The sequence below is a fragment of the Rhipicephalus microplus genome, chromosome X (genome assembly GCF_043290135.1).
Source record: "Rhipicephalus microplus isolate Deutch F79 chromosome X, USDA_Rmic, whole genome shotgun sequence".
NCBI classification, from domain to species: Eukaryota; Metazoa; Arthropoda; class Arachnida; order Ixodida; family Ixodidae; genus Rhipicephalus; species Rhipicephalus microplus.
In genome coordinates, this window is record NC_134710.1 from 225,798,656 (window position 1) to 225,823,934 (window position 25,279).

General features: G+C 44.6%; 1 protein-coding gene across 5 annotated transcripts in view; it reads right to left on the bottom strand.

The window, feature by feature from the left end:
- Window positions 1-25,279, bottom strand: part of LOC119187516 (serine/threonine-protein kinase 31) — a 280,654-nt gene that overhangs the window by 102,506 nt on the left and 152,869 nt on the right. For 4 of the 5 annotated variants that reach the window (XM_075878711.1, XM_037435655.2, XM_037435656.2 and 1 more), the window contains one exon: window positions 16,055-16,171. The exons of the other annotated variant lie outside the window; for it this stretch is intronic. In XM_075878711.1, coding sequence (XP_075734826.1) covers window positions 16,055-16,171 — 117 coding nt within the window. The remainder of the gene's footprint in view (window positions 1-16,054; window positions 16,172-25,279) is intronic. 5 annotated transcript variants of the gene reach the window in all.

Here is a 25,279-nt window from a genome sequence, read left to right on the forward strand (position 1 = left end):
CCGGGGAGAGTGCGCGCTGTGGCTTCATTCCATCAACGTGGTCAATTAAAATGATCGGGGCCCTGACCCACTGACGACTGGCAGTCCGGCTATGCCATGCTCTCGGCTGTCGCCGAGAAGCCTTGCTGCCCCCTCAACCATGGATCCTGCGCGAGGCCAGCTGACATACCGTAATTACTCGAATGTAACGCGCACCTTTTTTCCGGTTAAGAGTTCATAAATCACATGCGGGTTAGAATCGAGTACGAACAAAAAAATTACGGTCAATCTATTGCCATCGGCAAATCCCAAATGGCTGCCCCCTACGTGCGTCGGCCATTTCTACCTACCTATGTGCCTATGTGTTTTCCATGTGCGGCACTTCGTACGTGTGCTGAGGAGTTCGTCATCTAGTTGTGCATTAGCATCAACGGCATGGAAGGGCCGACTTCAAAAACTCGAGTGCACCACGATGCCGCTTTTAAAAGAAAAGTCATCGCGTGTGCAGAAACGGACGGAAATCGGGCCGCATCGCGGTTGTTCGGAGTACCCGAAACGTGCGTGCGGGACCGGCGGAAACAAAAGCAGAAGATTGTCGACAGCAAAGCTTCACGCAAAGGCTTCAGTGGACCACGGCAGTGTCGGTTTCTGCAAATTAAAGAGCTGCTCGGCGAGTATGTGCTTGAGCAGCGAGCGGCAAAGCGGCCCGTGACGACAGAACTGCTCCAAGTGCGGGCTATGCAATTAGTCTTAGAAAAAGGTACTGGCTAATTAACTTTATGAAGAGGAAAGGCTTTTCCCTCCGAAGGGCAACATGCATATGCGAAAAGTTTTGCGGAGGAGTACGATGAAAAGCTTCACTGTTTTCAGAAGTTCGTCCTAAACTTGCGGCGCAACAACGGCTACCTGCTTGGGCAAATCGGGAATGCCGATCAGACGCCTCTTTACTTCGACATGCCTGGCACCACAACCGTCGAGAAGAAGGGGGCGAAGCAAGTTCGCGTGCTGACATCGGTCCACGGTAAAACTACAGTGACGGCAATGCTCTGTTACACCTAAGATGAGCACAAGCTTCACCCGTACCTCATATTTAAATGGAAGACGCTCCCGAAAGGAGTCGTTTTTTTCGAATGGTGTGATCGTGCGGGCCAGCGAGAAAAATGGGTGCGCATTGCAATCGATGTCTTACTTTTTTTTTTTTTCGCGGTGGAAATCGGGTGCGCGTTACAATCGAGGGCGCGGTAGAATCGAGTAAATACGGTGGTAGCCATTCATGTTGCCTGCCGATGCCAGGATGCCTGGCAGCCGATTTGTTTGGCCTCACTAACGCCTGAAGAGGCTCGGCTTTCCAGCGAGGGCCTCAGTCATCTACCAAAAAAAATTCACGACCTCAGACCTAATACGAACCACCATGTTGGGTTTGCACTGCACCCTGAGGAACAAATCTGTAGAAGTCTGACGTTGAGCAGGCGCTCCAAGTGGTTTAAATGGCGCACCGAAGTGTGACGCGTGCCCTTTAGCGTAAGCAGTATGGGCACATAAAACTTTTTTCTCAAATTGTTTTCTGTACATTTTTCAACTTCAATGTACCCTTACTCAAAGAGTATTGAATAGATTTCAATGAAACTTTGTATGTGTGAGCTACAACACCTTAGAAACAATCTTAACTAAAAGAATTGCAGATTTCATAAAAAGTCAAGCTGTAAAAAAATAACTTACACAACAATATGCACCCTCTGTGGCATCTCGTGGTCCAGGCAGTATTTTTATTTTTTAAAGACGATAGTCTTTCTTGGGGAAATTCGACGCAAAAACTTTGGTCTGTCTGTCTGTACATTTGTCTGTTTGTCTACCGTTACCGCCAACTGGGTACTTTAAACAGCACCAGCCGATACCCCAAACGGTCGACCTCATCCGCAGCACCCACCAATGTTGCTCAAGAATTAGCGTTCATATGTGTGCAATTGTCAACGAAAAAGCAATTATTGCGCATGTCTGGGGCACTATAACAACCCGTATATATTCCACATGTTCGTATTTGACTAGAAAAGGCATACATAAGTAATTCTAAGGACCGTAGCGCTTATCACGCTCTGACCATGCAACGCTTGCTCAAAGAAGCGAGTGTTTCCAACGCTTTGCTAAGACGACACGATGGTGGCACCTACCCGTCGCCTTGCGTTCTACGCCATATCACCTCTGAGATGGGCGCGCACGCCTGTCTCAGGGCCACGCGCTTTGTTTTCAAAAAAAAATAAAAATCCTGCCAGATGGCGCTCATGTCTCACGTGTGACGTGCCTTGATACGCTCGTTCGCCTCCGCTGCACGCTCGAGGCACTCTAACGCAGCGCCTCCAAAATACCATTCACCGATTTTCTTGCGCAGAACATAAAATGAATGTTTTGTTCACTCTCTCCACACGCAAGACTATCTGTCTTTCAACGACATTTGCAGACTATGCAGATACGGGGCCATCTTTTTTTTTACAAAAACTTTAGGAGAAATGTAATAGTTTTTTAGTCAAGATGTAACCTACGAGTCTCTACAACAACACGGCTGAATATAGTTACATTCGTTTTTGAAGTTACAGAGAAATGGTACATTGAATAAGTGAACCCCCCTTAAAATTTGTGAGTAGGCCATAAGAAAGATAAGCAACCTATGGCATACAAAAAGGGTGTCACTTGATAGCCAATAGCATTTTTTGTGAGCACATAAAATTTCATGAAAATACTTACAGCCGTTTCCAAGATATTACGCTAAAAATGACATACCATTTATCCTACCATACCCCCTTAAGCGACGTTCTGCATGGGTTAACTATACCCCCCCCCCCCCCCCCCCCGTTACCACGTTTTTTTTTTTTTTTTTTTTTTTTGGACACATCTTGGGTTTGACTAGATAAAGTAACAGTGGCATGCACCCGCTGGCTTGGCAACAGCGTCGGGTATCTATCGCATGTGCCGTTGTTATAGCAACCATCGTAGTCACCAACTACGATGGTGTTCACAGTACGTTGAGTTTGCTCACGCGCAGTAGCAGCGGTATATGCTTCCAGCTTCAGTTCCTACATGCTGAATAGAAAATTCACATTTCCCATGAAGAGTTGTTGGCTATGGCAATGCATTTTGCCTAGAAGTTGCTTTCTCCCTCTGATAGATATCAGCTGTGGTCAGCGGACCAATGGGCACACAGCGTTGTTACTTTATCTGGCCAATTGCGTTTCACGAGTGTCACGGCCTAATAAGTGTATATCTTACACCGTGGTTTAGGGTTAGGGTCTGCGTGCCTGGATCCCTGGAATACGACAAACGTAACATTAAGACAACTTATAAGTGGCCAACATGGCCTCCATTTCTCGCTGAAGTTAGGGCAACTGCGTAAGTTTTCAGGCTGGTCCGGCATTTTGGTGCTGCGTGGCGCGATTTTGGCAAATTTCGTGGTTTTAACGCAGCTAGGTGAGAAAATGGGGAATAATAATCAAATTAGTGCAATTGGCACAGCTGTTGCACACCTGGTCAAGAAATAAAAATGAAGTTTCTTAGAATTAGAGAAGCCTAAAAAAATCACCAATAATGCCATGCTTTGTGCTGTTCTTGGGGACATGCAAATTCATTTTTATTTTGGGCTATGGTAACATCGTTCGCAAGCGCATTGGCAATAACTGCCGCCGATATGGAGCTCTATGACGAAACAGCTGGTAGCTCAGTGGCACCAAGCAAACAAAACTTGATGCCAGTTGCAAAAAGATGCATGCAACGTCTCGCCTACTTGGTGGGATTTTACGACACAGTCTGGGATTTTTTTACCTGCACTGACATTGTACAGTACTCTGCCACCACGTTACAGCCACGCTCGCAATCAAATCCAGGTGTTTCAGGTCAGTAGCTGAGCACCCTAACCATGAGTACTACTGAGCAACCACAAGTAGCAGACAACATGTGACACGCATGGCAGCTCCAACACCCTATTACCAACACTATCACATGCGCAATGACAGCCAGAACAACAAACCACAAAGAAGGGAAAAAGAGGAGAGCGAGAGAAAAAAACTACCAGTGTATCAATCATGATCCCCAAGACAGTTTTACTAGCCAAGGAAGATTGGCCATGGCTTCTGGAAGTACCAATCTTGGAGACCACACAACTAGCCACTGGCAGCAGAACTTGGCCAAGCAAATGAAAAGTCCGACATGGTGGCTTTCAAAATCTAGCGACATTGCTCAAAACGAGAAATTAGTGAAACTTTAAGGATATAAATCCAACAAATTGGTCGCAAGAATGCGTTAGTGCTATCGGAACCTTGACAACGCATTTCTGAAAACTAAAATAGATTAACAAACCCAAATTTTCGAAGTCCAAAAAGTCTGTCAGCTACTGTATCACTGTGTTGCATAATTACAAAATAATAAAAGCACACAGTAGCATGCCTGCCAAGTTCGAGAATTCAAGAATTGATGATGATTAGTGGTGTTTATTGGCGCAAGGGCCAGATATGGCCAAAGAGCGCCAGAGCGATGATAATGAATTGTGGGATGTGCAGTGTAGATAAAACAAATGTGACGTGGCTGTAAATGGGCCTAAAAAACAGTCGCTGTAGGTGTGTAAAAATATACATATGGTAAAATTATGGCAATGACAAATGATGTGAGCTATGGAGACATAAAATGATTTAAAAGTGATAAGTATGTCAAATAAAAACTTGGCATGGAGCACCAGTGCCTCGACAGAGCCCTTAAAACAAGAGCATGGAGGCCTGGGCTCATTGAAATCTGCTATCACAGCAGCATCCTCTGAACAGAGGATGTGCTATGAACCTGTTGGGCTAAAAACATTCAATGTTGGACTAAACACATTCAGTACTACATCCTTTAAAAAGCTTAAAACTGATTTTGTATTAAAAAGCGGCTCTTCACCGAGAAACATAATCGGATGTAAAGGAAGATTATAGCGGTATGCTAAAGCAAAATATTTCTTTCTTTCCCTTTCAGCTTCCGCACACTCCAGGAGGACGTGGAGGACGGTTAGCCTGTCACCACATCTACCACAAGTAGGAGGTTCATCGCCAGTCAGAAGAAAGTTATGAGTACCATAAGTGTGTCCTATTCTGAGGCGACAGAATAGAACATCAGTTCGCCGTGTTCTTGTAGCGGAGGGCCAGTAACCCAACCGCGGCTTAATCAAATGAAGCTTATTATTTATTTCTGTGTCCCACAAGCGTTGCCAGTGGTTTCGCAGTTTCTTTCGTAGAAAGGGTTTTAGATCTGTTGCAGGGACAGTAGCGGTGGGGTTAATAGCGCGCATTATAATTGACGTGGCCATTTGGTCAGCTAACACATTGCCCTCGATACTTCTATGGCCAGGTACCCAGCAAATAGTAACATGCTGGTTGGACATATACGCTGTACACAGAACGGAATATAGCTCAATTATTATCAGATTTCTGAATCTGAAAAGGGATCTTAACGCATTTACGATGCTTAACGAGTCTGTGAATATAATTGATTTTTGTATGTTTGATTTCCGTATATGCTTCACAGCGGACAATAGTGCATAACCCTCAGCTGTAAATATACTTGTTTCCGGGTGCAGCACGCCGGATTCCGAGAAGGATGGTCCGACGGCTGCATAAGCCACCCTTGCATGCGACTTAGAAGCGTCAGTATAAAACTCTACGCATGAGTAGTTGGACTGGAGTTCTCGGAAATGCATTTTAATATGTGCTTCTGGTGCGTGTTTAGTGATCTCAACAAATGAGGTGTCACAGTGTATAAGCTGCCACTGCCACGACGGTAAAAGTATCGCTGTGGGCGTAGGACAGAGTTCCAGCAGCGGAACACCCATTTCCTCACATAAGTTTCTCACACGCAAGGAGAACGGCTTTCTCACTGTGGGTCGATTATGGAAGAGGGTGGCAGCGGTCATATCGTTTATAGTTGAATAAGATGGATGCTTGATGTTTGCACGTACCTTTATAAAATATGTGAAACTGCTATAGGATCGCTGCAGGTGAAGTGATCACTGATTCAACTCTACATAGAGGCTCTGGATCGGGCTTGTCCTGAAAGCACCGGTTGCAAGTCGGATACCCAGATGGTGGACGGGGTCTAGGATTTTTAATGCACTTGGCGTTGCGGAATGATAAATTATAGAGGCATAATCAAGGCACGACCCGACAAGGCTTTTGTATAACTTCAAGAGGCACTTTCGATCCCTACCCCATGTTGTACGTGACAGGAGTTTTAGGACGTTCATCGCTTTCAAACATTTCATTTTGACATATTTAATATGGGGAATAAACGTAAGCTTAGAATCTAAAGTGGTTCCCAGGAATTTATGCTCGCTGCTTACAGAGAGTTGGTCTCCCTTGATTGCAACATTTGGTTGTGGCATTACCCCTCGTTTGTTGGAGAAAAGTATGCAAGTACTTTTCTGCGTGTTTATTTTAAAACCGTTTTCATCCGCCCATTCAGATCATTTATTCATTCCAAGCTGCACTTGTCGTTCGCAGACAGACATATTGCATGATTTGAAACTCATCTGCACATCATCAACATACACGGAATAAAACATCGCACTTGGAATGACTTACTGCAAGGAGTTCATTTTTACAATAAAGAGTGTGCAACTAAGCACGCCCCCTTGCGGAACACCAGTCTCTTGGGTAAAAGTTCTAGAGAGAGCATTTCCCACTTTTACGCGAAAGGTTCGGTTAGACAGGTAACTTTTAATTGTGTTTAGCATGTTATCACGGATGCCCATGGTGACAAGATCGCGGAGAATCCCAAATCGCCATGTGGTGTCATACGTGTTCTCTAAGTCTAGGAATACCGAAAGTACAAACTGCCTATGAATAAATGCATCTCTGATGTATGTCTCTATGCGAACAAGGTGGTCTGTTGTCGACCTCCCCTCTCTGAAACCACACTGAAGGGGGTCTAGTATACTGTTACTTTCTAAAAAGTGGATTAAGCGCCGGTTTATCATTTTCTCATATAGTTTGCATAGACAGCTTGTTAGCGCTATTGGCCTGTAGCTGACGGCCAAAGACGGATCTTTGCCTTGTTTAAGTACTGGGATGACTATAGCTTCTTTCCATGACAATGGAATATACCCAGCTGCCCACATGTTATTGAAGAGAGTTAGGAGTGTTTCTAGTGCTTCGGGGTGAAGGTACTTGACCATTTCGTATGTTATACGATCAACACCTGGCGCTGAGTTGTTGCAGCACGCAAGAGATGCCTTAAGTTCAGCTAATGTAAATGGGCAGTTGTAAGACTCACTGGATGGACGTTTACATTTAAGGGGCTGTCGCTCTTCGCGTTCTTTGAATTTTAAGAACGTTTCTGTATAGTTTGATGCACTTGAGACGTATTCAAAGTGTTCGCCTAGGCAGTCCGCCTGCTCCTCCAGGCTCTCCCCTCGGCTATTTACCAAAGGTAGGGGGTGTGTCTCCCGACCCATTAACTTGTTTACCCTATTCCAAACCTTCGTTTCGTCGGAGTAAGAATTTATACCGGAGATGTACCTATTCCAACTTTCTTTCTTTGCAAGACGACGCGTTCTTCTGGCTTGGGACTTAACCTGTTTGAAATTGTTGAGGTTTTCAGCTGTTGGGTAATTTCGGAGTAGTCTCCAAGCTTTATTTTGTCTATTGCGCGCTTTCCGACAATCGTCGTTCCACCATGGAATGCGACGTTTATTGGTCATTCCGTTGGTTTGCTTGATACATTTCACTGCAGCGTCAATAATAAAACCTGTTAGGAATGCTACAGCATCGTCTATATTAAAATCAGCAATCTCATCTCCGTCTAAAAATGTAATTTCTCGAAACAGTTCCCAGTTGGCTGACTTGATGTTCCAGCGAGGAAAGTCAGGCGAGCATGTATCTTCTTTTGTTAACTTTGACATTATCGGGAAGTGGTCACTCCCAAAGGGGTTCTTGAGAACAGACCACTCCAGATAAGGAATTAGTGTACTCGAGACAATACTCAGGTCTATAGAAGAGTATGTGTTGTGTGTAGTGCTATAATATGTTGATTCTTTTTTGTTAAGTAAACATGCACCTGACGAAAACAGAAAGTGTTCTATTAGGCGTCCTCGTGCATCCAAGCGGGAGTCGCCCCATAAAGGACTATGTGCATTTAGATCACCAACGACTATATATGGCGGAGGAAGTTCATCAATGAAGCTTTGAAATTCTGTCTTTGAAAGTTGATAGCACGGAGGAATGTAAATAGAAGTAATTGTTAGTAGCTTCCAGAACAGCACTGCTCGGACAGCAACTGCCTCAAGAGAAGTTCGGAGGTTTAATTGCTTACAGGCAACACCTTTATCAACTATTATAGCGACACCGCCCGACGAGGCGGCAGCGTCGTCACGGTCTTTGCGGAAGATAGCATATTGCTTTAGAAAATTTGTTTGTGTGGACTTAAGATGTGTTTCCTGAACACACAGCACCTTTGGAGTATGTTTATTAAGGAGTTCTCTAATATCATCGAGGTTATGGAGAAGTCCTCTCACATTCCACTGTAAAATCTGCGTGTCCATTTTAAATGTGTTTTGTGCTGTGTGCTCAAGGATAGAAAATTAGCTCACGGACCCTTTCCAGGGGCCGTGACACGAGATTTTTCTTTTTTGGATTGGTCGACGGAGTCGCGCCGATCCTTGGGCGCTTGCTGCGCCCTCACGCTCGAAGTTGTGTCCATTGCCTCTAGCGAGGCACTGGACAAGCGCTCTTGCGAGCGCTGCAGTTGTTTTGAGGGCCTCGCCTCTAAAGACAAGGCCTTCGCGGCCCCCAGCCCGGAGGTTGGTGGGTCCTTCTTCGATGGCGGAGCAGCACTGGCTGCAACCGCCGTGGGGGCGGATGGCGTCACCACTGGCTCACTACACGTGTGCCAGACAGGCGCCGGGGGCCGTCGTGGCGCTGCCCCCCGACGCGCCACTTCGGCAAAGCTGGTTTCTGGCGAAAGGACACCTGCCTTCGTGCCTCCCTAAATGAAATGTTTTGTTTTACTTTAATCGTGACAATTTCCTTTTCTTTTTTCCAGCTGGGGCATGACCGTGAGTATGCGGCATGCTCCCCGTTACAGTTCACACAGTGAGGAGAGTTTTCACAAGCATCAGATGTGTGTTCATCAGCACTGCATTTCGCACAAGTTAGGCGGCCTCGGCAGTTCTGAGAACTGTGGCCGAACCGCTGGCATTTAAAACATCTGAGAGGGTTCGGTATATATGGCCTCACTCGAAGCTTGATGTACCCTGCCTCAACGGAGTCGGGCAGTACACTTGAATTGAAAGTAAGTATCAAGTGCTTAGTCTGGATTTCTTTGCCATCACGCCTCATCCTAATTCGTTTCACGTTGATGACATTCTGTTCGCTAAAACCCTCCAGGAGTTCAGCCTCCGTCAGCCCTAACAGGTCGTCATCTGAAACAACGCCACGGGTGGTGTTCATGGTTCGGTGTGGGATTACTATTAATTTGGTATCTCCAAATTTCACTAGATTAGACAATTTTTCATACTGTTTCTGGTCGCGGAACTCCAACAGGAGGTCACCACTTGCCATTCTCGATGCTTTATATCCTGGGCCAAAGATTTCTGTCAAAGACTTCGAAACAAGAAAAGGTGAAATAGTTCTCACTGGTTTGCCGGGTGTGTCAGCGTGGATAATGTGGAATCGGGGAAAGGATACTCTCTGGTGACCAAAAAACTGGAATACTTCATCGGTGCGCCCTCTTTTCTGAGGGCGATCAGGGAGTGGGGGGAAGGAACAAGCCATAAGAAAAGGTTTATTTTCGGCAGCGGCGCCAGCCACCCACCATGGAGTCTTACAAGGGGACGCTGCAGGGTTTGTAAGCACAGGACCTGCAGACGCCAGCTGTACACCACCACTATAACCGAATATGGTGTATCCAAGGTAGGATAGCCACACAGGGTTAACCCTTGCCGCCAGGAAACACGGAAGTCAACGGAAGAGAGTAGAGGACAGGATAGATTTAAAGACGAGAAAAGACTAAGACGTAGGAGAGAGAGATAGGAAAAGATTCAAGAATTGATTTCACTCCTTTTGCACAGAACCAGGCAAGCGGGAGAGGGTGGTGGTCATAGCCCCAACGAACTCGCAAACGTAAACATCTGCGATGCGATCTTATAATGGCTTGGAATGGCTAAACACATGAAAGTAAGGTTTCCCAACTAAGGTGCGAGTCTCAAAGGGGGAGCACAAATACTGCCCCAATTCCACGTCATCAAAACAACTAGTAAAATAATTTTTGTCAAAAGAACTGGCCGATGTCCGTCTGGGGCACACGTGAATAGAGAAGCTGGCTGTCGCGAAAGCATGGGTCAAAGCCTCGCTACGATACTATATTCATGGGACAGGAACGCCAAAACGCTTCTAGCCTTTTTTTAAAGTCTTTATTGCCTTAAATCTACTGCTGCGTTAGACGCGTGCCCTCGGAGCTCGTAGATTGCTATTGCGTCGCCGCCACAGCGCTTTTGTACGCGGCGGCTGTGGCAAGCGGTTGTTCCGTTTTCAATCACATGCGTTGGCTGCGCACGCGCCTTCTAAACTAAGTAGTTTTTTTTTCTTTTTTAAGCCATCTATTATCGCATCTACCTCAATTTTGTTCACAGCGTCACCGGAAAACGGCATACTGATTGAGCGTTGGACATGAACACACTTTCAGAGTTCTGTCATCTACATCGTTGCCATACATGATCGTGTCAAAAGCAACCGCGGTTCCGTTCACAGCGGTTGTGGCAAACAACAACCACACGCACAGAAGACAGTGCGCAAGCTGGCCGTGTGCATAGAACTTTCGAGGCTTTGAGCACACTGCTGCCGGGCTTCGTTCGACGATTTCAGTACTATAGTTCATAGCACCCGTCGCGATGAGGAAAAGTGTTCAGAGCATACGAATTTCGGCACAATGGACACAGTGGAATTTGGCTGGGGAATTCTGCAAATTCTCACGGTGGGTTCCCAAAAGCAATGGGTTCACAAAAAAAAAGTCTGAATCACATTGGCCTGCGATTTGGTAAATGTGGTTAGATCACGCCCAGAAATCTCGATTTCCAGGAGATTTTCATGACAACCGTACAAATGTAAAAAAGAGACAATTCCGGGAGTCTCCCGGATTATGGCAGGTATGCAGTAGTGTTAATAGTTGGTGGGGTTTAATGTTCCAAAACCACCATATGATAATGAGAGACACCTTAGTAGTAGGCTCCAGAAATTTCAACCACCTGGGGTTCTTTCTTTAACGTGCACCTAAATCTAACGTGCCACTGGAACCTGAACTTGGCAACGTTTAACGCTAGAACCTTATCTAGTGAGGGAAGTCTAGCTGTACTATTCGAGGAGCTAGAAGGTGTTAAATGGGATATAATAGGGCTCAGTGAGTTTAGGAGGACAGATGAGGCCTATACGGTGCTACAGAATGGGCACGTCCTTTGCTAGGGCTTGGCAGACAGAAGGGAACTGGGAGTGGGGTTCCTAATTCACATAGCTGGCAACATAGAGGAATACAGTGCAGTCCACTTATAACGATACCACATATAACGATATATCGGTTATAACGATGGGTCGACTTAACAGTCTCATTTTATGCATTGGGGCTATGGGGAAAAAAACCATATATAACGATATGTTATCCACCGCATATCGGATACAACGATGAAAAGTTTGCCGTGGACGGCATGTTTCATTCAGAATAATCGTAACATTTAGATTGATAAGTTCCTCTGAAACGAACTATGCCGAGACAAGACGAAAAGTTAGCGTAGGCGAGTACCTGCCGCCACTGCAGCACAGCGCCGGCAGCGCGTCCCGGCCGTTCAAAAAGCCGAGGAGAGCGTCGCGAGTTGGCGCAACGCGCTACAGATGGCGCCAGCTGTGTCACGTTTTGCGCCTCGCCGCGCGTCGACCGCGAGGAGGCTGAGAAAATTAAAAAAAAAAAAGCGAAAAGCAAAGCGCCGCGCTCCGCGGCTCCCCGCCTTCTACAACGGCAAGCCGGCAAGCTAACTCGTAGCTTGCCGAACGAAAGCGGGAAAGAGAGAGAAAATAAAAAAGCGAAAAGCATAGCGGCGCGGCGGCATCGGGGCGGGGCCTCGTTGGCATTCCGGCTGTGTACCTCTGGCTGTGCTTTCTTCCTCCCACTGCTCCCACCCCGCCGTCGGTCAGTTTCTCTTCCTCAGCGAACCCGTGATGCGTTCTTCGGAGTAAGAAATAAAGTCTTGTTTTTGACATCCTACTATCTACAATATTTATTAATTGGTGAAAATAGCGAAATGAAGCCTGGAGCTACAAAAGGTACGTCCGGCGACGATTTTTTGGCGGCAGTCCAGATATAACGATCACCGGTTATAATGATCATATTTTTAGGTTTTCTCGATATCGTTATAAGTGGACTGCACTGTACTATAGCATAAATGAAAGGGTGGTAGGTATCGTAATTAAACTGAATAAAAGATAAAAGATGAAGGTAGTACAGGCTTACGCGCCTACATCCAGCCATGATGACGCTTCAGTTGAAAGCTTCTATGAAGACGTGGAATCGGCAATGAGTAAGGTAACAACACAGTATACTATAGTGATGGGCGACTTTAATGCAAAGGTAGGAAAGAAGCAGGCTGGAGAACAGGCAGTAGGAGATTATGGCATCGGTACTAGAAACGCCAGAGGAGAGCTACTGGTAGAATTCGCAGAACGCAATAATTTACGGATTTTGAATACCTTCTACCGAAAACGAGAAAACCGCAAGTGGACATGGAGGAGCCCCAATGGCGAAAATAAGAACGAAATAGACTTTATAATGATTGCACACCCAGGAATCGTGCAGGATGTGGAAGTGGTTGGCAAGGTACGATGCAGTGACCATAGAATGGTACGGTCTCGAATTCGCCTAGACTTGAAGAAGGAACGACAGAAACTGATACGCAAGAAGCCAATCAATGAGCTAGCACTGAGAGGGAGAGGGAATGTACAGGAATTCAGAGTGTCGCTGCAGAACAGGTACTCTGCTCTTAGTGAGGAAACCAACCTTAGCGTAGATACAATGAATGATAATCTGATGAGTATAATTACGGAGTATGCAGTGGAAGTTGGAGGCAGGATAGTTAGACAGGACACTGGCAAGCTTTTCTAGGAAACAAATAATCTCATTAAGAAGCATCAAAGCATGAAAGTCTCAAGTAAAACAGATAAAATAGAACTGTCAGAGCTTTTGAAGTTGATTAATAAGCGTAAGGTATCCGATGTAAGAAGGTATAACGTGGAGAGAATGAAACATGCTCTGAAAAACAAAGGAAGTGTCAAAACAGTGAAGAGGAAACTTGGGATAGAGAAAAATCGGATGTATGCACAAGGGACAAAGAAGGCAGAATAACTACCAGTATGGATAGCATAGTTAAAATAGCGGAGGAGTTTTACAGAGATCTGTACAGTAGCCGGGACAACCACGACCTTAATACTATAAGATCCAGCAGTAACCCAGATGACACCCCACCAGTAATGATAGAAGTCAGAAAAGCCTTGGAGAGCTTGCAAATAGACAAAGCTGCGCGTGAGGATCAAGTAACATCAGATCTGCTGAACCATGGAGGACAGATTGTATTAGAAAAACTAGCCACCCTGTTTACGAGGCGTCTCCTGACGGGAAGAGTACCAGAGTCTTGGAAGAATGGTAACATCATCTTAATACATAAAAAAGAAGATGACAAGGACTGACACAAATTACAGGTTGATCAGCTTGCTTTCCGTAGTATACAAGCTATTTACAAAGCTAATTACTAACAGAGCAAAGAAAACATTAGAATTAAATCAACCAAAGGAACAAGCAGGATTTCGAACAGGCTACTCAACAATCGACCACATTCATACTATCAATCACGTAGTAGAGAAATGCTCAGAATATAACCAACCACTATACATAGCCTTCATAAATTACGAGAAGGCATTTGATTCAGTAGAAATATCAGCCGTCATGCAGACACTGCGGAATCAGGGCGTCGATGAAGTATATATAAACATCCTGGAAGAAATTTACAGGGGATCAACTGCTACCACAATGCTTCATAAAAGAGCAACCGAATGCTAATCAAGAAGGGTGTAAGGCAGGGGGACACAATCTCCCCAATGCTATTTACCGCGTGCTTACAGGAGGTTTTCAGAAGCCTAGAATGGGAACAGTTAGGGATAAGAGTTAATGGAGAGTACCTTAGTAACCTGCGCTTCGCCGATGACGTTGCATTGCTGAGTAACTCAGGGGACGAATTGCAACTCATGATTACGGAGTTAGACAAGGAGAGCAGAAAGGTGGGTCTTAAAATTAATCTGCAGAAAAAGAAAGTAATGTACAACAACCTCGGAAAAGAGCAGCGCTTCGAGATAGGTAATAGTGCTCTTGAAGTTATAAAAGACTATGTCTACTTAGGGCAGGTAATAACCGCAGAGCCAAACCTCGAGATTGAAGTAACTAGAAGAATAAGAAAGGGGTGGAGCACATTCGGCAAGCACTCTCAAATTATGACAGGTAGATTGCCACTATCCCTCAAGAGGAAGGTATATAACAGCTGTATCTTGTTGGTACTTAGCTACGGAGCAGAAACCTGGAGACTTACAAAGAGGGTTCAGCTTAAATTGAGGACGACACAGCGAGCAATGGAAAGAAAAATGGTGAGTGTAACCTTAAGAGACAAGAAGAGAGCAGAGTGGATTAGGGGACAAACGGGGGTTAAGGATATCATAGTTGAAATGAAGGAGAGGAAATGGACATGGGCCGGGCACGTAGCGCGTAGACAGGATAACCGCTGGTCATTAAGGGTAACTAACTGGATTCCCAGACAAGGGAAGCGAGTTAGGGGGAGACAGAAGGTTAGGTGGGCAGATGAGATTAAGAAGTTTGCGGGTATAAATTGGCAGCAGCAAGCACAGGACCGGGTTAACTGGCGGAACATGGGAGAGGCCTTTGTCCTGCAGTGGACGTAGTCAGGCTGATGATGATGATGAAATCTAAGCACATGGCTCTCAAGCATTTCCGCCTCCATTTAAAATGCCGCCGCTGCAACCGAGATTCATTCCCACGATCTGCAGGTCAGCAGCCAAGTGCTGCAGCCACTAGACCACCAAGACGGGTTACACACAGTAGTGTTCGTGTGGGAACATCGACAGAAACAATAAACCACTGTCACCTAGAGTTACATTCGGTACGACACAGTGCAGATGTTGAGCTGACCGTTCCGTGGAAAAGGCTGGCATGTAGCTTTGTAAAAATAAAATCAGGCTTTTGGCTACAGCTGACAGATGTAATGAATGCATTTAGCAATAATATTCATGCCTGAAGAAAAAAACAATCCAGAGTAAATGTTGCAAAAAAATTTATCTTTTTATTTAGTCATTTATTTCAGAAAAAATATTGTTAAGTTAGCTTTGTTTCAAGCTACTTTCATTCAGGCTAACCTTGAACCTTACGGGTATCTCCCAGGGACTACAAATTCTTTTTCTAAGGTTGGGAACTACAAAAAATATGGTTTTCTTCAACAGACTTATAACTGTCCTATTACAGAGTAGAAAACTCTCTCTTTGGTGGCACCTAAAGTAGTTCCCAACAGACAAAAAATGCTCAGGACACGTCCTGGTACTTCTCTAGTATTAGCAAGGCTTGATGTAGTTAGTGTGTATTATAACCTCATGCACCACTCACATGACAGGGAGAAAAGAATAAATGCAGGAGACAAAAGTGAAGTCGGAAGGACATTAGTAGAGGAGAGAGAGAAAGAATAAAAGACAAATTGGTGTGATATAGGTGAGAGATGAAATGAACGATCGGAAAATGCATGAACGAGCAGAATACATGCAAGCTCATATGTTGTTTTTGAATTGAAAAACTTGCCACATCGATGCTAATCTTAAAAACTGTAGGTCGCAATGTGCACTTTTACACTGCACAAATCTCAAAATTTAACAGAATACAGTTCCAGGGTTTTCAAGGGCCCTGAAAAATGATTTTTCAAATTCAAGGGTGTGCAACATTTTCAAACACCTGTACAAACTGCGTACAGAAAACCTACCGGATTACAAGCAGACACTTCTGCCTGGAGACAGCACTTAAGCTCCTCCACAGATGCATCCAAGCAACAAGCAGAAAAACGCTTTCCCACCGAACCTGGATTGACATCTGCAAGGGCCTGCACAATAAAAGAAAAAAATATGCCTTGACTACTGCTGCTGACAAACAGTTTTGTCAAAGAGAATTCACAGCAACAGCAAAGTACTGGATAACATGTTAAATTTTAGTTATCGGCCATGTCTAAATTTTTCACAATGTAAAAAGCTGTTCACAATAAACAGTAAAAGCTTGTAATTCGGATTTCATGAGACCAGAAAAACTGTCAAAATTAAGGGGGGACATGCCCTTGGGCACCAACTTCTTTGTTTCTGGTGGGATCTTGATAATTGGCACAGACACTAAGAATGGACTCAGAGTGCTTTCATAAAAATTTCAAGGCAATACCACAAAAACTTGACGAGAGAAATGATTTCTTCATTAAACCTTGTGGAGGGGCAGGAGGATTTATAAAACGACGTAAATAGTTGGCAATTATATATGCACAGGCAAATGTATGCTGAAGGGGGCAGTATATTCAAATTTTTTTTTTTTTGCAACACTACAGTTTGTGGTTTACATTTTCTCCAGCAAAACTGCAATGGGCTCACTTGCACAACAAACAAGCAGCCCCATGAGAAATTCTTGGAGTAACATGAAAAATATAAGATGGCAGCCTTTTGAAGCACAGTTCAAGGATCATTACAAACGAAATCAAAACCTCTGAAGTGGTTGCCAAGATATCTGCTCTATGAGCTGGGCATAATGCAAAAAAAAAAACACTATACAGAAAACTGCGTTTAAAACTTTCACCTTCTCTTTATATATCAAAAACACCGAATATTTGTGATCCTTGGTTTGTTTTTCGATATTTGACTTCTCTAACATGTGGCCTCTCCTCTGTGTGGATTTGATGCCCTTCTTTTTTTATAACCTCCTTTTTGATCTACAAAGAACAAGTATGGATTTCAAACCAAGTTCTTTGTGTGAAGGAGTGGTGCGATAGGCATGAGGGAAAAGGTTGTAGTTGAATAAAGCCATATAGTAAAATAATTACACATCTTTTTTTGTTCAAGCTGACATTAGTGTAATTAAGAACGTTTTTATTACAAATAATCAGTGAACATGACGAACTTGATCGTGGGGTTCGCTGCCGATGCGTAAAATGCCCATTTGCAGTTGCGAGGAGCCAGCAAGTGATGTGCTTCATCGCTTGTAAAGAAGCATGTATCCACGAGTGCGCTAGCGTGTTGTTCTTCCCTGCAAGGTTCGAGGTTCGTCTCGCCGTCAGCGGAGTTAGGCCTAAGCACGACTTCAATGGTGCAACGTGGTCTACGAGCGCGGCGAAGCATAGTAATCTAATCGAGCATCAGCATACAACTCTTAACTAAAGCGTTATTATATCCTAAGTGACCGTCGAGCCGTGAACATGTCACGAAGTAGCACTTTTTGACAGCCATGTCCTTGCAGCGCACAAGCAGCAGACAGCGATCTCTCAAAGCAAGCATCAGGCCAATGGCGAGGCTAGCTGGGGCAACATGATGCGATCAGTCATAGGCCTCGTAACGACCCTTAAGTATTTGCTTTTTGCGCATTTTTTTTTTTCTGCATGGAGAGGCGAGCTGAGGTGGAGAATTTGAACACGGAAAAATTTTCATTCCGATGAGACCAAGACACCGGCTTTCGGCTGAGCACTTACTTGCGAAGATGTTATTGTTTGAAAATCGCTGTTTTTTTTTACAAGTTCTAAAATAATTTCTTTCACCTAACAGGGCGAAACAAATTTTCTGCACTATTTCTGCACGGTTTTTAGAGTAGATAGTTTGGAATCGAATAGAAAAAAGGTTCCAGAAACTGATAATTTGATTTTCATCAAAAATTGCCATTTTTCGCGACCCCGAAGCCCGCGTTCCCCCTTAACCAAATCAGGGTGAGACAGCTGAGCCTAAATAGGGAGCACTTTTTGGAGCAGCTAAATTTGAATTTTGGAGCAGAAGAATCTTGCTTCAGAGATATTAATGGCATTTAATATGTCGTTTTGGGAGCACCAGTACATATTTTAATTGGTTTATAATATACATAATACTAAACCAGATTTTAAGGAAGATTTAGAACAGATTATTGCCAGGTATGAACTGCACAACCTTCTTACATACCACGTGACCTATCTGACCCTCGTAACAAACATGTGAAATAATATTTATTAAAAAAAGATTTTGTTGAAACTAGGTTCCCCGGAAACATCTAAAAAGAAAGACACATCACACTCAAAAAGAAAATCAGAAATTGTGATAGCACAAGAGTCCTAGTTATGTAAAAGTGGTCCTTCGCTTAAACAAAGGCCTGACATGACAGTGTCGAGCTTTTGACAGACAACAAAAGCTCGCTGCACTGCCGATCGCGGCAACCTCATGCGGGACTGCCTTCAAGAGTGCAGTGCAAGAGCCAAGAAAGCTCGCTGCACCGACTATCTCGTAAAGCGCGTGCGTACATCACTAAGTGATAAGTGAATGATACCGATAACGGCTCTCCATGTGAGACACCAGGCGTTATTATTACGGCATACGTTGGCCAGTTCTATATTTTTTTTATGTATATAGGTCATCACCTTCGATGTAGAACTTCCAATAATACATCGACTTGCGATTGCAGCCCGCGCCACTCCGCGACTCGTGTAAAACGCACGCACAGCACAGGTAAGAAAAGCCATGTCAATGCAAACTGCCGAACGTAGAAGGGCAGGTTTTATTGCCAAAATAGAAGAAAGAAAACGAAGTCACACTGGCGCCGACCAAAACACCGATCTAGCCAAGCCTAAAATCTCATGTAGCCCAGGGCCGGCACGCATTCAGCGACGTCTCTTAAAGCGCTCGTTGCGAGTTTCGATTACAAAACGGAGCAGTGGCAAATCACCATTCATTAAATCTGTGTCACGTGATCGCGGACGTGTCATGAGTGTGTTATGGGTTGTTTGGCACCACTGTTCGGCAAGCATGCAGTGGCGAAAGCAGAGTGCCCTGCTTTTGCCACTGCATGCTTGCTGAACAGTGGTGGTTTTTGGTGGTGCCAACTTGTGTTTCGATCGTCGTCAACGTATTTTCAGCTTCTGAAAGTGCATCGAATTGTTCAAGATAGTGTTTACTGTATAGAAATAAATATCTGAGCCTGAAACTGCATAGTGAAATTTCGTTGAAGCAAAACGGCAGAATAAAAAGTGCTCATTGTGGCGACAATATTTATGCATTGACTCCTATGGACTGCCGACGAGGAACCATGTATTTTTTTTGTAGCGGCGTTGATTGTAACGGGGTTCAACTGAATATTGATTTAACCTTAGAAGAGGGGCTTCAGAGCAGTGTGGATGTTGCTTCGATAGGTGTTTCCACGGGTTAACACCTCTTCACTGAAGCGAAACTACCTTTTACTGAAGCGAAACTATATACAGAGTTTTGCCAGCGTCACTCGGCATCGATGCTGCCGGTGACGGTGGCTGGAACGTCCCCACTTCTGGACGATTCAGATATCTGCTGCGTCGGCGTCGACGCTTAAAGCAAGTCGTTGGATGGAGGACTAATCAGCCCACGGCTGTCAGCAACTTCCGCTACGTAACATCGTCGCTGCTGCCAAAATGGATGCTGCCAGCCTCGGATCTATTAAGTCATACCCGTGCTCTGTGTGAACCGAAAATTCCCAACTGATGCTTGTATTTGACTTAGCTTGTTTCTCAGAAGCTTCGACAAGAATCGCTGGGGATTTCTTCCAACCATTTTCGAGCGCCATACTCAAGTCCATCAATAGGGTTAGCAGGCCTCAGTGTGTTGGCTGAATACGTGGCCTCAAAGATGTACAACACCTTCCAAGCTCAGGGGCCATATAGTGCGAGTTTCTGGTTCTTCTTATTCACAAGAGCCGGCGCTACAAGTAAAAAAAAAAAACTTTTTGGTGGTACTGTGCTTTGTTTCCTTCACCTCAAAGCTGCATAAGGAGATGAAACCAATTTTCAGCAATGTTTCTTGTTGCTGCATTGACAGACACTGCACACTGCTTTGCGAGGTCTAGGGTTCATTTTCTTCGACACAATGTGTGATGACACACTCGGCACTCTTTTGACTGCCCGTGATAATCACGGTGATGTTACTACAAAAAAACGCTACAAATAACAAGCCAGAAATAAAAGTTGAAGTTTTTATTACTGGTTCATTGACAAAAGCTTTATGCCGCTTAAATGTATTTCACAATGAATCCGTCAGGTCACATTATGCAACGCTGCGCTGACACTAGCCTTGGCGCTCCTCATATGGTTTGCTGCCCTCCCTGACTGTGTTGACGCGATGACGCCGAAAGAAGCAACGCTGAGCAAAAGCTGGCAATGTACCCCTACATATGTGCTTTCACAACTTGGCACCCCTCCAGCGACGATACCACCTTTACAGGGGGTTACATGCATACTTACATGAACCTATTTCTTCATTTCTAATACTTTGGCATTGTACACAATTCAGATTCCAATCAAGGCAAATTTGGATACAGTAATATTCGTTCAAATATTCTAAGCATTCGCTTTCATCATTTCTCTCAGATTTCATTCATCTTCTCAAGAACCCATAACACAAATTACACGTCGCCACAATTATTATCGCACTGTCACGTGCTGCTCTTTCATTCAGGTTCTGCTTAATGTTGCAGGGTATAGCCAGGAAACAACTTTTTTTTTCTTGTTTTTCTGGACATAGCCAGCATTTAAACAGAACCTGGTAACGACGATACAGTGAACGTCATAGCACTAATGTCTATGTAATGAAACGACATAAAAAGCAGGACCATTCCTAATTGTATGTCACCCCTTACATTTCGGGCAGACTCTCCCGAGAATAAGGGCAAGTGGTGCCCAGCCTGAAATCTTGCATCTTCCCGCAACGCATAGCATTGCAAATTTCGGCAGCTGCGACCGTGAGCACCCAGAGCATTACACTAGTCAGCTCCAAATGCTCAAATCTGGTGCGGGATGTCATGAATAAAAGGGTACAAGCCACATGCTGGGCGCTGGAATGCGGCGCACGTGCACGAGACCCTCAATGGTGCACATACGCGCAATGTTGGCGTACAAGATTGGACAAGAAGGCGCATGACACGCGACTCGAGCCGAAATAGAAAATCTCGGAGGATGAGCTGTCACTATGCCTTGAGGTTTCAAACTGCGAAGGTCAGGAAAGTCGGCGTCGCTACTGCGACAAAAGCAGTAGAGCTGCCTGGTTTTGAGGCTGTTGGCGAAGAGGCCCGGGGAGCGGCCGTCTATCTCTGAAGACTCTAGTGAAGCTGCCCAGACTTGCTGGACCTTTCGCCGCAGTTCCTGGTGGGCCTACAGCTCTTGCTCTTTGAGCCAGAATAGATGAGGCCCGCACCGCAATAAAGACGACGAAGACCGGAACCATGTTGTAAACGAGGTCGTGTGGCTCGTTCGGCAGGACCGACGAACGGCTACCATAGAAGGTTGAGAAAGACATCAATGACAAACTCCGCGGACCGTCGACACGGCGAGGGCACCGAGTCGACGTGGTAATGCGACAAACTGCAAGAATGTTTCGGTACTGAAATTCATCTTAAATAGCTACCGGCTCAGGCTAGAGTTGGCTCTAACGCAGATGGTCATTAGTTCCGTTTTCAATTCGTTGTACACTGATGTGTACATAATGTGTTAGTGAATTTTGAGTGCTTCGATACGAATTTTGTGCATTAGCTTCGTCCGTTCGGTGTTTAAAGAGTGTTCATTTTGCCATGCCCATCTCTCTCTCAAACCAATCCCTTGCAAGTGCTCCCATGACAGGGGCCTTTTAAGGTGCTTTAAGGTGCGAGGCATCCCACTCTTCTGGTCTTTTAGCCGTCTGGTTATCTGCTCCTATGCTGCCTTTCTAAGCTACGACAAAGTAGAGAGACCCACGAGTATGTTGATTTGACAGTGGACACTTGACTGATCATGCCAGACAATGAAAGCAGGGACCGTGAACCGTGCGTTTGATCAATGATCTGTGCGAAAAATGCACAACTATGTTTGACTGTTAGCAGCTTTGTGCTAGCATAAAAAAAATAACATTCTTAAATTTCTGTCGCATATGAGGTTGCACAAGTCTGTAATTTGAAAATTTGTTGTGTCTATATATACAATATTAGAATCTTTGAACGGTGTTCTGCTTGCCCATTTTCGGCGTCTAAAACCACCTTTTTTAGTGCCTCCAAATCCAGCCTCTAGAGATCGTGATTGAGCAGGCTGCTGATTATGACAAACACCTTTATTAATTTCATAAACTACAAGAGGGCACTCAACTCGGCAGATTCACAAGCTCTATTGGAAGCAATAAGTATTAAAAGGACACAACCCAAATAACTATTTACGTCAGAGTGAAAGCTCAATAAATGACAACATCTAAAACGACATTTTATCAATAACAGTGCCCTACTTACAGAGAAATTAAGGTAAATGCACAAGAACACATGCACCGCAGTAGGACATTCTCAAAATTATGCCGATGACATATGACGAACTACCTAAAATTATTCACTAGTAATCAATCTAGCTGAATAAACAACACATTCCGTGCATCAAAAGATGCAATAAAATGCTGCTTGTTCGTTTCTGCTTGATTCATAGAAAAAAGAAGCGCCGGGCGTAACTATGGGGAATGGAGCGAGTGGTTCAAAAATTCAATTTTCGCGTAGTTACACTGGACAGGTGGTGCCATTTAGCGGGGCGCAGTTGAACCAATAAGCGTCTGCAACCTTGGAGTCGATGACGGTAAAGTCTGCTGCTACTAGTGCGGTAAAGCCGGGCAACGTTGTGCACGGACAGTGACGCGAGTCGGTCTGGTCGGTCTGCTTCTCAAAGGGGGTAAACTGAAGTGCCCTACCCAGTTTCAGACAACTAAAACGTGCTTTTATTTCATAACAGGCCCTTCCTTCGCACAAAAGTAACACCACGAGGTTTCTGGACCGCTATTTCAACAATCAACGTCGACTTATTAGTTGCCTTTAGTGTCCCTTTAAAGGAGTACCTGCAACATATAGTTGATCCTGGGGATATTGAACTAAAAGGGAGTCGCAAAATAGTTCGATATATTGAGAATTCAATACAAGAAATATGCGCATTTAAGGCCCATGTTATTGCATTGCAGGGTTCAAAACAGCTTTCGGCAATCGTAATAGGCGTTATATGAAGATTCGCTTACAGTACTCTTAAAAAAAAAACGGTGACAACTTCTTTTGTTAGTTGCCACATCTTATTCTGCATTAAAATAGCCTGTAAACTTCTCTTACTTCTTGCGCACCATCATGTTCATCAAGTTACCTTGATTAATCAAGCATTGAAGCTTTCAAAACCCAGACAACACTCAATGTCCTGAGGTCCCCTTCATATGGTACAATCATCCTCGCACAGTTCTCATTGACCTTGGTACTTACTGAGGACAACACAAGCTGGTTTGACCCGGAAACGTCTTTTCCAGTGCGTTCTGAAAACAACAATTCATTCTGAAAAAGTACCGTATTTCCTTGCGTAATCCTCGCACTCGCATAATTCTCACACCTACCACTTTGCCCAAGAAAAATACGATTTCTTTTTTTCTTCGAGTAATTATCGCACCCCCAGAAACTGCCGCAATAATGTCGTCTGCTCCTTCCAGCCACTGATGACGATAGCGCGCGCCATCTCTTAAGCATCAAGCGTACTATTGCACGCAGATTCAATCCAATCCAAGCCAAACCGAAGTGTCCAGTGCGCGTTGCGGCGTGTTTTGTATGCTGTGTCGGTAATCTTGGCACGTTATGGGGTGATACTGAAGCTACATGCTGCTTCAAGTTGCAAGTGATAGATCATGCACTAAACGACGGCAACAGGGCCGCCGGTAGGCCCTTCGGAGTCTACGAGTTTTGTGTTCGCTACTGGTGACGGCAGCTGAAAGCCACCAAGATGCGTTGGGCCTGCCGTGTGCCTAGAATTGGGATTGATCGTAAACTTTATTTCTTAGAAGGAAACTGCGGCTGATTCTATTAAATAGCCATCAGCCCAATACTGACGTCCTAAGCTTACCTTTTGAGGGCTCCTGTTGCACGACGAATGCTATCGCTACGGCCGCAACACCCACAAGCTTTGCGTATGATATTCTAATTCTCTACTATTTGCTTGCACTTTTAGTGTCTCAAACAAATCTTGCCTTGTGTTAAAGCAGTGCTCTTAATGTTGAGGTAAGTTTTGATTAGTACTTCTCAAAGCTTGCTGTTAGTTGCTGGTGTGAAAATCCCTATTTGTGGCCACTTCGTTTTCTTTTTCGCTCTGTACGTTTTTGTGGAAAGTTTTCCCCCGTAATTCTCGCACCCCCAACTTTGCATCGGTTTTCCGCCAAAAAAAGTGCGAGGATTATGCGAGTAAATACGGTAATTTTAAGGACGTTTTGGAGAGGACAAAGTCAACGCACTAGCACCGGTTCAAACACCTTTTCGAGTGCTTTCCGAGGACAACAATTTGTCAAGAAAAGGTCCTGTCAAGGACCTTTAAGGGATGACAAAAGCATTGCACTGAGTACCTACGTATAACTTCTCAAGACTTTTGCGCACCAATTACTAAATGAATTTCATGTGTGAAAACTTTCTCTACACCTTCGTTTCATACAGTCATAAAGTTATTGTATATTTTTGCCTCATTGGTTTCTTTTTTTGGCAGACAATTTTCAAATTACACATTCCGCTTAATGAGACACGCGTAATTCATTGGTATCGAACCTGGTAATGCGAAATGTTCTTTTGAAACAGCGTGTTCTTAAATGTCACAGCCTTAAATTAGACATTATACGCCACTGTAGCGCGTAATAACAAACTAGCAGCTGGCAACCATTGACCATGCGGCACTATACTGGATAGTCAACTGGCCAAGCCATTCCAAGCCAACTGGCCAAGCCATTCCAAGCCAACTGGCTGTCAAAATGGAGTCTGTCAGGGAAGGTGCAGTGTACTAGTGAAGGTTCGTGTCGTTTGTTGTTTGTGTGCATGGTTAAAAGTGAGATATGTATGAGAGTGTAAGTCGCAGATAACGACGGGAGATAAATTGCAGTGTTGATGGGTGCACTGGGCTGCTCAACGTTCAGACTGATCATGGATGTATTGTCACCAGCCGACCGCGACGAGGTGTGGTTCGAAACAGCCT